This window comes from Aethina tumida, chromosome 3 (genome assembly GCF_024364675.1).
Source record: "Aethina tumida isolate Nest 87 chromosome 3, icAetTumi1.1, whole genome shotgun sequence".
In the NCBI taxonomy this organism is placed as follows: Eukaryota; Metazoa; Arthropoda; class Insecta; order Coleoptera; family Nitidulidae; genus Aethina; species Aethina tumida.
In genome coordinates, this window is record NC_065437.1 from 2,741,377 (window position 1) to 2,750,579 (window position 9,203).

General features: G+C 37.7%; 3 protein-coding genes across 3 annotated transcripts; all 3 read right to left on the bottom strand.

Annotated features, from left to right (window-relative positions):
- Positions 1-263: 263 nt before the first annotated feature.
- LOC109601103 (LDLR chaperone boca) lies at positions 264-1,259 on the bottom strand. The gene is made up of 3 exons (XM_020017324.2): positions 876-1,259; positions 574-809; positions 264-522 (listed from the first exon to the last, which is right to left on the bottom strand). Exons 1-3 carry the CDS (start codon positions 1,026-1,028, stop codon positions 363-365), a joined length of 549 nt encoding a protein of 182 aa, XP_019872883.2. The 5' UTR covers positions 1,029-1,259; the 3' UTR covers positions 264-362.
- Positions 1,260-1,641: 382 nt separating this feature from the next.
- On the bottom strand, positions 1,642-5,183 carry LOC109601099 (zinc finger protein 592). The gene is made up of 4 exons (XM_020017320.2): positions 4,610-5,183; positions 4,473-4,547; positions 3,940-4,061; positions 1,642-3,885 (listed from the first exon to the last, which is right to left on the bottom strand). The coding sequence occupies exons 2-4, from the start codon at positions 4,509-4,511 to the stop codon at positions 1,731-1,733; spliced, it is 2,316 nt and encodes a 771-aa protein (XP_019872879.2). The 5' UTR covers positions 4,512-4,547; positions 4,610-5,183; the 3' UTR covers positions 1,642-1,730.
- Positions 5,184-6,195: 1,012 nt separating this feature from the next.
- LOC109601107 (transmembrane reductase CYB561D2) lies at positions 6,196-7,498 on the bottom strand. The gene is made up of 2 exons (XM_020017328.2): positions 7,132-7,498; positions 6,196-7,056 (listed from the first exon to the last, which is right to left on the bottom strand). Exons 1-2 carry the CDS (start codon positions 7,417-7,419, stop codon positions 6,541-6,543), a joined length of 804 nt encoding a protein of 267 aa, XP_019872887.2. The 5' UTR covers positions 7,420-7,498; the 3' UTR covers positions 6,196-6,540.
- Between the last annotated feature and the right edge of the window lie 1,705 nt (positions 7,499-9,203).

The following is a 9,203-nucleotide window of genomic DNA, read 5'->3' on the forward strand; positions in this document are numbered from 1 at the left end:
CAGATGTCAAATTCAAAATTGGCCCAAGTTAAAGAAGCGAAAGAGACTTTTCAAGCCCTAATGGAGCTGTCCAGGTTGTTGTGCACAGGTTTGGACGCAGAAACCTTATCAATATGTATTAGACTGTGCGAGGCCGGCGTCAACCCTCATGCCTTAGCCCACGTAGTTAGAGAACTGCAAAAGGACACCTCGAAAACCCAGAAAGAAACCGAAGTACCTGACAAAACGTCTTAACCCCGCATTTAATAAAAGTTCGTTATTTAAAAATTAATAATTTATTATAATGTTTAAAGTTTTGTATTTAATTTAATATAATATTTACAGAACAATGAGTTTCATTTGATCAGAATTAATAACTGGTGTTAGAGTTCGTCCTTCTTTTTTGAGTACTTCCCTTGATAAACCTGTCCTTCTATCGTGACGCTTTCGCAACGTTCTTGTTCGATTAAATAGTCTTTGGCCGTCCACGATTGGGATCCATCTTTGAATAGGAAAATGGCACGGTCATCACTGACTAAATATCTAAAAACAAACTAATGTAATTAGATTTTATTGTAAAAAATAAATGCTCACCTTTCAGCTTGGATATGATTGTTCCATAAACTAGTTTGCCACAGTTTGGTTAGTTCCTCTGTCTCATCTTTGGAAGGGTTTCCGGACACACTAACGAACGTCATTAAGGTCCTACCTTTTTTGGTAGCCTGGAGCATTGCCTCCGGATTGCTGGGATCTAGTTTGCTCATATCAACGTTGGGCATTGGCCTTAGGTGCTCCGGAAGCTCATCTTCCTCTAGGGGCTCTTCATCTTCCTATCAAACACCACGTTATAATATAAATTAATAGTTTAGGAAATGTTAGAGATGTTACAAACACACCTCCCATTGATCCAGGAGCATTTCCATGTCCGCATCCGTGTAATCACGGATGTCCTTCTTCGCCCAGGCGGGCTTTTCCCCATTTTTTTGTTTCTTACTAAGGACGAACAAAATTAGAGTAAAAAATATCACAATTTGGAGCTTTCTGAACATTATTTTTACTTATTTTAGACGCCGAAACAAATATTCTTAACCTACGTATACACGTATACATAACCTTAAATGTTTCTTCTTATAAACACTCCTTTGTATTCTAATTCACCACGTATAAATAACCGTAAATGAATATTCTTTAATTTTGTATAGTATGAGAAGAGTTTTTTTTATAAAATAACTAGTTTTTTTTTAATTTAAAAAATGTTATTTTTATTAAAAATAACTTGAAATTAATTTTTCTTCCGTGTTCTGAAGACCAAATGGAGATTTCTAGAGCCTATTCCAAGGACTAGGAAGAAATAGCCACTTTTAATGATATTTAAAAGGAACTTCAATTTCTAGAATGTTTATTTTTTCAATAAAACCAACAAGTTGAAGTTAAAATTTAAATAAATTTGTTTTTTTCGGGTTCTGAGAGCGAATAAATATTTCTAGAGTCTATTCAAATGACTTTAACTAAGAAGTATCAAATTTTCCTGTTATTTAAAAAGATTTTTCAAGTTTTGAACACTTCTTCAACGTATTTTTCAATAAAATCTACAAGTTTACTGATATTATATTAATAAAAAGGAAGGTTAAAATATGTATATACAATTTAAACACTCAATAATCTAAAATAATACTCTTTAATTAAAAAAGATAACATTTATTCTTAACTTCAAATAAAAAATCTAAACTAATTTATAAATCAGTCAACTTTCAAGTCATTTTCATCCTCAGGAAAGCCATGCCATGAATCCGGAAATGTTGATTCAGCACTGTCTTATTGGGGAACTCCTCCCGACAGACGCAGCATTGATTCTCCTTAACGTCTTTGCTTTCTCCCGGCGCCAGCTTCAACACCTCCGACAACTGTTTGACCGCCTTATGGTCGTAGCAATTGTTCTGCTGCAAATACTCTTCAGGATCCATGATGTTGTGGTAGTGGACGAGGTGCTTCGTCAACGACGGCTTAACCACGAAGCACTCGCCGCACTCCATGCACTGATAAGAAGTTTGGATGTCCCTGTGCTTGAGTATGTGCTTGTGGAACGCATCCCGCCGCTCCTCCTTGTGATAGCACAGCCTGCACCGGTACACGCCGTTGAACACAATGGGCTTCTCCGCCTGCAACTCCTTCTCCCCGTCGCCGTTCACATTCGGCTTCTTAGGCTTGCTCACCGACATGCGTTTGCGCTTCTTCCTCGACGACTCCTCGGGCGACTCGGACTTGCGTTTGGTCTCCGAGTCCCTGCTGGTCTCGTCGCTGGAGGTGCTCAGAGCCATCTCGACCGAAGGCTCGATTTTCACCCTGGGCATCATCACCACCGGTTCGCCGTACTTGCAGTACCGCTTGTGGGCGGCCTGCTCCTCTTTCAGGATCATCTTGTTGCACAGCAGGCAGGCGAACTTCTTCGACTCGATGAGGTTGATGTGGTTGCACTTGGTGCAGCGCGGCTTGACGTTGGCCTCGTGGTACGTTATGTTCTCGTTGCACTTCGAGCACCTCATCGTGTTGAACTTCAGGTTCTTGCACTTGATGCAAAGAGCGTTGGCGCTGGGCTCCCTCGATACGATGACCACGTTGCACAGCATGCAGTTGTTGTTCACGTATTTGATGATTTCGACCCCCTTGCTCAGCCTTAAGGGCACGCTACCCGTTTTGGTGCACTTCATCAAGTGGGTTATGTAGGTGGTGGTGGACCTGAAGTAGCTCCTGCAGTTCTTGCACATGTACACGTACATGCACCTCTTCCGGTCCTTGGTGTGCCACAGTATGTGCTGCTTGTGGGCCACCTCGTTGAAGGTCAGCTTGGGGTTGGTGCACACCGTGCACATGGAGCCTTTCATAAGGTGGCACGACTCGGAGTGCGCCTTCTCGTGCTTCTTGAAGTCCTCCTCGGAGTGGAAGCCGGCCTTGCACACGCTGCATATCAGCATGGTCTGCATGTGGACTTCGAAGTGGGCCGCGTACGTCTGCTGCATGGCGAACAGCTTGCCGCAGTTACGTCCGGGGCACCTATACCTAATGTTTTTTACCAGGTGGAAACATACGTCGTCCATGTGGAGCCGCAGGTCGTTGAAGTCGACGAAGCACTTACCGCACTCGGGACAGACGAAGGGGCTGCCGAAGTCGTGTATGCGTTTGTGGGCGCTCAACGAGCACGCCGTGGACGCTATGAACTTGCAATCTTTGCAGCTGTAGATCTCGTTGGGCACGTTGTGGCCCAGGAAGTGGTCGGTCATCGGCCTACGTTGGGGTTCGTGGCACTCCGGGCAGGTGGGTTGGTTCGACAACGTGGTGGCGACCTGTTTGTCGGTGTTGGAGTTCAGGGACTCGATTTTCGAGATGACGGGCAGTGGCGGGCTGTCCGGGGGCTCCTCCTTGACCTGCACCGCTTGAGGGACGTGCTGGCCTCTCAGCTTCTTCTGCTGCTCGATGTGTATGATTACGCACTTGGGGGACTTGGTGGAGGTTTGTTTTAACGCCAGGGTGAACTCCCCCGAGACGTTTTTGCAGAAGTACACCTCCCTAGGCTTTAAATGGACCATTTCTTTGCCCCTCTGCGTCGGTGAAGGGTGGTAAAATTGGGTGTTGATGTACGTGGTGTTCCTGACGTTATCTCTGTCGTCGGTATAGATGGGTGGCACGTTGGGGAGCGGCAGAAATCCACCCATGCCAAACGGCAACGTCTTAATCTCCAACATGGATAAGTTTACAACACCTTCATCTAACGAATAGTGATTTCTGGTGTGCAACAACAACGAACAACGATTGTAAAACGTCAAAGAACCAGAACAGTTGGTACATTTGTATGTTAGAATGTGGGTACGCCTGTTTATGTGGTCTTGGAACGATCTCTTGGAGGAAAACCTGTAACAGAGCAAAATTAATGCCTGTGGCAAGTCCAGTTAACGGTTTACTTACACTACACCGCACGAGTAACAGCAATACACTGTTATGCCCAGTTTTGGCGTGAAGGCGATCCAGTCCTTCCGTTGTTTATCAAATAACATGTCCCATTTTGTCTCCAACGACTTTGCTGGCGTCTAAAACAATAAAAGTATTGCAATAATTGTAACAGGCAACAATTTCATGGATTTCATAATGTGGTTTATTGATTTTGTCTTGTAAACTGTGGGCGTGGTATTCATGCAAATTTATCTAATTAAAACCAGAGCTAGAATTACATTACTAACAAAATATCATTGGAATTACTGCACAGATAAAAACAATACTGACTAAAAGCTGAGTGATATCAGTTAACTCATAATTAATATTATATTACTTGTTTTTGGTGATTTTAAATTAGTTTTACCATATTTTTGATAAAAATTACTGTTAAATAGTCAGATTTTAGTTTATTTTCTTGATTTACATGCAATTAGTCATCAATCAAGATTTAAATAGGCAACCTTCAACAACAAAAAACAGATATGCTTATGCTTATTGATACTTACAGCCATTAACGGGGATACACTCGACGTAGTTTGACACATCCTAACCAGTTAGTTATCAGTAACTATGGCAACGACCTACAATAAACAAGTGTCACATTGGTGCTCACAGACTCAATATAATAAATAAATCCACTTACTTGCTAACACCAGTTTCTAGAACATAAAGTTCAACTCCGTTGACTGACGCAAGTACGGCCGCCGGTCACCCGGGCATCGACTGCACAAGGACAAGTTGGGCGCGAACGCCCAGACAGGTGGGGGGGCGGCTGCCCACGGACCGGGGTGAACGGAAACGTTAGGCGCAGCCGCACAAGCGACCACGTCTCCAACTCGCAACCAAACTAAATTTATCCACACGAAATTTCGATCGCACCGAAACGTTCAGCATGCGCACTGTTATTGAATTAAATTTGATTCGATCGTTTTCTTTCAGTTGGGGGACGCACGTGTTGCGGACGCGCTGCCGACCGTATGGTTGTCAAAACGTCGTAAACAGACGGCTTCGCGTGTGCACATGCGCACTCGTGGCGGCGTTCGAACTATTTGTGACGTTTATAATCTGACACACGGTTTGGCATGTGTTCGTCGTTCCGGTGAATTCACGCAACTGCGACTACGTACGATTATAGACGTGCTCTCGGTTATAAACTCGGTTAAATCTTATACCTAAACGGCTAAGTTAATGTTAAGTGTATTATCGGATTTAAATAACAATAAACTTTTTAATTTATGGTAATAAATAATAAAATATATATGTTAACACATTATTTGATAGTATTAATTCCAAGATTTACAAAATTTTTAGAAATTTAGAATTTTTGATGATGTAATAGACAACATTAAGTCTAATTAGACTCAAATTTTATATTGATTTAACTATTTTATTCAAATTTCTTTTAATTTGGCACGTCAATCAAATTTTATATAAATTTTGTAAAACTTTTTTTGGTAAAAATATTTTATGAGTCTTTAACATTTTTAAAATTAAAATAATAAAATCTATATATTTTAAATTTAATTAATATATTTTATATTAACATGAAATATTCATATTTTTATATAGTTTTTAAAATAATATTCGTTAATTTTATATTTTTAAGCATACTGTATGGTTGCTAAAATTTCATTATATTTCTTTGATGGATTTGTTTAATAATTTTGTAATTTTTGTCACTATAATAACTATTTTTTGAAAAAATTATATTATCCTATTGGATTTTTTCCTTTAAATCTTTAAGTAATATTTAAATTATATCTAAATCATTAATTAGAAGACAAACAAAGGTATAAATAAATCTTATATGCATAAATTAATATATTACATAATTAATATGTTTCAAAATTTGTAATTTCAATCAATATCATTTAATTTGTGCTGTTACTTTTCTCTCCTAAATTATTAACTAGTTATTTATATTAACATGAAATATTCATATTATTATATAGTTATTATAAAATAAAATTGGTTAATTTTATATTTTTAAGTATAGTGTATGGTTGCTAAAATTTCTGTATATTTCTTTGATTGATTTGTTTAATAATATTGTCACTATAATAACTATTTATTTAAAAAAATATATTATCCTATTGGATTTACTCCTTTAACTCTTTAATTAATACTTACATTTTATCTAAATAATAAACAAATACACAAACAATATTATACATTTATATACATAAATATATTTATTAATATCATGTAACATACATATACAAAGATATTTACAAATATAAAAATTGCACTGTTTTATTTTTAAAATATATCACAAGTTACATGGTTATTAAAATTTTTAATTGGTACACATCACATGCTGTTTTTAAAATAATTCATTCATAATATTTAAAGAACTACAAAAACAGTTTAAAATACTCTTTATAGTTATATAATGTATATATAATTTAGTCTTCGTGGTTCAAAATTATTATTAATTAATTAATATTTAGTACATATGCCATTGATAGGAACTGAATTAATCTCATCATAATCAATTAAACATATGATAGTGGCAGTTATATATATATTAACACTATTTACAAAATTTTCATCACCTTGTTCAATATAAAATGGTTATTTCTTCAAAGAATTGACAATAAATTTGGTACAAGACCTTATCGGCTTAAGTAATACAACCACAGTGGCAATCGAGACACACAACAACCCATACAGGAAAGGTACGTAACTCCTCGAAGTGCGTTTCTGAAACCAGTTCGAATACACACTTAAAAACAAGGAAACACCACCGAACAACACAGTGGCTACCCCAGTAGCAATGTGCACAAACTTGGCAATTTTCGGGCTGATGTACTTCTTGATTTCTCTCTTGTACAACACCGGTATGCCATTCAAACAGGTGGGTATCGAGGATATGAGGCCTATTAATCCGAACAGAGCGTGCCAGGACACGAAGTGGTTTTTGTTCAGTCGGTTTTTGTTGATGAAGGCCACCAGGAAGCCCGCAAGGGACAAAACTACTGCTATTGTCAGGGGTATCCAGTGGCTCCTTAGGCGGAACGGCCTGCAGTACTTGGAAACGAAATTGTCCTTTGAAAGGGCCAGCACCCCTTCAGTCATCAGGAACATCCACTACAACATAATTAATTAATTAAAACTGTGACAACACAATAACATAAATAAAAGTTTTGAGGTTATAGTACTTACGCCGATGGACAATAGAAGTGGATGCCACGTAAAAAATACGATTTCTTCGGCCACACACAAGTAAAGCACCAATAATGTGTAGGCACAGGTGCAGATGTGGGTTAAATTCGTCAGTTTTGCCTTAACGGCCGACCACTGGCTTTGTTCCTCGTCTTCCTTGTGCTTGTGACCCATTTCGACGTCGTCTCCGCCGCAGGCACCGCTCTTTTCAGTATCAACAGTATCAATGCTACAATAATTATCTACTGACGTGCGGTTTTTATCTCGAGTACCTGGTAAATTGTCCATGTTTGCGGTTGAATGAATAAGTGGGAAGGCAATATTTAATGTTTTAAGACTGAATTAAACAGTGTTTTATAAGAATTATCGCTTTCATGCTTGGATTGTTAAATGCGAGATAAGGGGAATTTACATGGGTATTTTCGACGGGTAATTACAACCGTAAACAACAGAGATTATCATTCCAATGTTGCGTGGTACTTGCACCAAAGACGCTGATGGAATGAACTGTATTTAATGAGTGGTCTCGCAGAAAATATGGTTTAATTAATCATAAATAAAGAGATTATTAAGGTTTTATCATGTATTTATTTAAAATTAAAGCTCTATATGCAAAAATTTAATATAAATTTAGTTAAAAATGTTAACTTTAACAATACTATATGGTTGGAACAAGTGTTTGACCCTTCTGAATCTACAGAGAGACATCTTGCTCGACAGAGACAGCAGAAGTCAACCCCGTAGTGGGAGATATACTGTCTCCATCGTACGTGATGTCTCTCTCAAGATTCAGATGGATCAAACTCTTTTGGTACTGTATAGTATTACTATAATTACTTTTTAACTTCTTAAGTTCTGGTTAAATAGTACCTATAAGTACGCCCCCTTTATTGATGGTTCACTTATACTTATTCTTCCGTTTATATCCTTAAAAAATAGAATTATTTATTGCCCCAAGTCTCAACACTACACATGTGTGATTGATACAAGGTGTATGATTACCTGTGATATCTAAACCTGGAACCCTGTTCATGTTTTTGGAGGAGTTGCTTCACTTCTACAAGAGTTTGGACAGGTTCTGGAGCATTGAAGATGATGAAGAGTTATGAAAGGAGTGTTCTAGTAAAATGAACTAAAAACTTGGAGTTGCTTATCTGATTGCCCCGTTTATTGGTGACCCACTTATTACTATTCTTCCGTTTCTATCCTCAAAAAATAGTATTATTTATTGTTAAGTGTCCCACAGTCTCAAAGCTAAGCAAGTGTGTTTGATACAAGATGTATGCTTACTTATGACATCTAAATCTGGAACCCTGTTCATGTTTTTGGAGGAGTTACTTCACTTCTACAAAGATTTGGCCCGGTTCTGGAGTTTTGAAGATGATGAAGAGTTAAGAGAGGAATGTTTTAGTAAATTGAACTTCATACTTAAACTTGGAGTTGTTTATTTGATCGCCTCGTTTATCCTTGGTCCAATTATAGGTTTTCTTCCATTTGTATCCTCATAAAATAATATTTTTTATTGTTACATGCCCGACTGCCTTAATACTAAACACGTATGGCTGATACAAGCTGTAAGCTTGCTTATGATATCTAAATCTGGAAGCCTGTTCATATTTTCTGGGAGTTGTTCCACCTCTAAAAAGATTTGATCCTGTTCTGGAGATTTGAAGATGTTGAAGACTGAAGAGAGGAATGTTCTAGTAAACTAAACTTTATACATAAACTTGGAATTGCTTATTTAATTTTGTCCATGCTAATTGTCTTTATTAATATAGTTCAATATATCAAAACCAGGTGATGCCAGATGATTCTAGTGAGCTCTTTAATTGTCCCTCTTCATGACTTCAGCTTTAACACTGGTAATGGAGTGATTGGTATTGTTCACCTTAGCCATTTCTTACTTCTTCTGTAAACCTCACCAGGAGTTAATATATCAGTTTGGCTTCCAATCTTGTGAACTGCTCTACTGTTTTTACTTGTTGGGTTACGATTTAAGACAAACAGTTTTCTTATTGGACTGGCACGATGGAGAGTACTTAACTCATTGAAGAAATATTTAGTTTTTATCA

Excerpts from the sequence above, each read along its gene's own strand:
- LOC109601099 (XM_020017320.2), bottom strand. The coding sequence starts at position 4,511 with ATGTGTCAAACTACGTCGAGTGTATCCCCGTTAATGGCT. Across the intron at positions 4,062-4,472 it reads GTGTATCCCCGTTAATGGCT|ACGCCAGCAAAGTCGTTGGA; the intron begins GTAAGTATCAAT and ends TTATTGTTTTAG. Across the intron at positions 3,886-3,939 it reads TGTTACTCGTGCGGTGTAGT|GTTTTCCTCCAAGAGATCGT; the intron begins GTAAGTAAACCG and ends GCTCTGTTACAG.
- LOC109601103 (XM_020017324.2), bottom strand. The coding sequence starts at position 1,028 with ATGTTCAGAAAGCTCCAAATTGTGATATTTTTTACTCTAATTTTGTTC. Across the intron at positions 810-875 it reads TGCTCCTGGATCAATGGGAG|GAAGATGAAGAGCCCCTAGA; the intron begins GTGTGTTTGTAA and ends GGTGTTTGATAG. Across the intron at positions 523-573 it reads AATCATATCCAAGCTGAAAG|ATATTTAGTCAGTGATGACC; the intron begins GTGAGCATTTAT and ends GTTTGTTTTTAG.
- LOC109601107 (XM_020017328.2), bottom strand. The coding sequence starts at position 7,419 with ATGGACAATTTACCAGGTACTCGAGATAAAAACCGCACGTCAGTAGAT. Across the intron at positions 7,057-7,131 it reads CACTTCTATTGTCCATCGGC|TGGATGTTCCTGATGACTGA; the intron begins GTAAGTACTATA and ends ATTATGTTGTAG.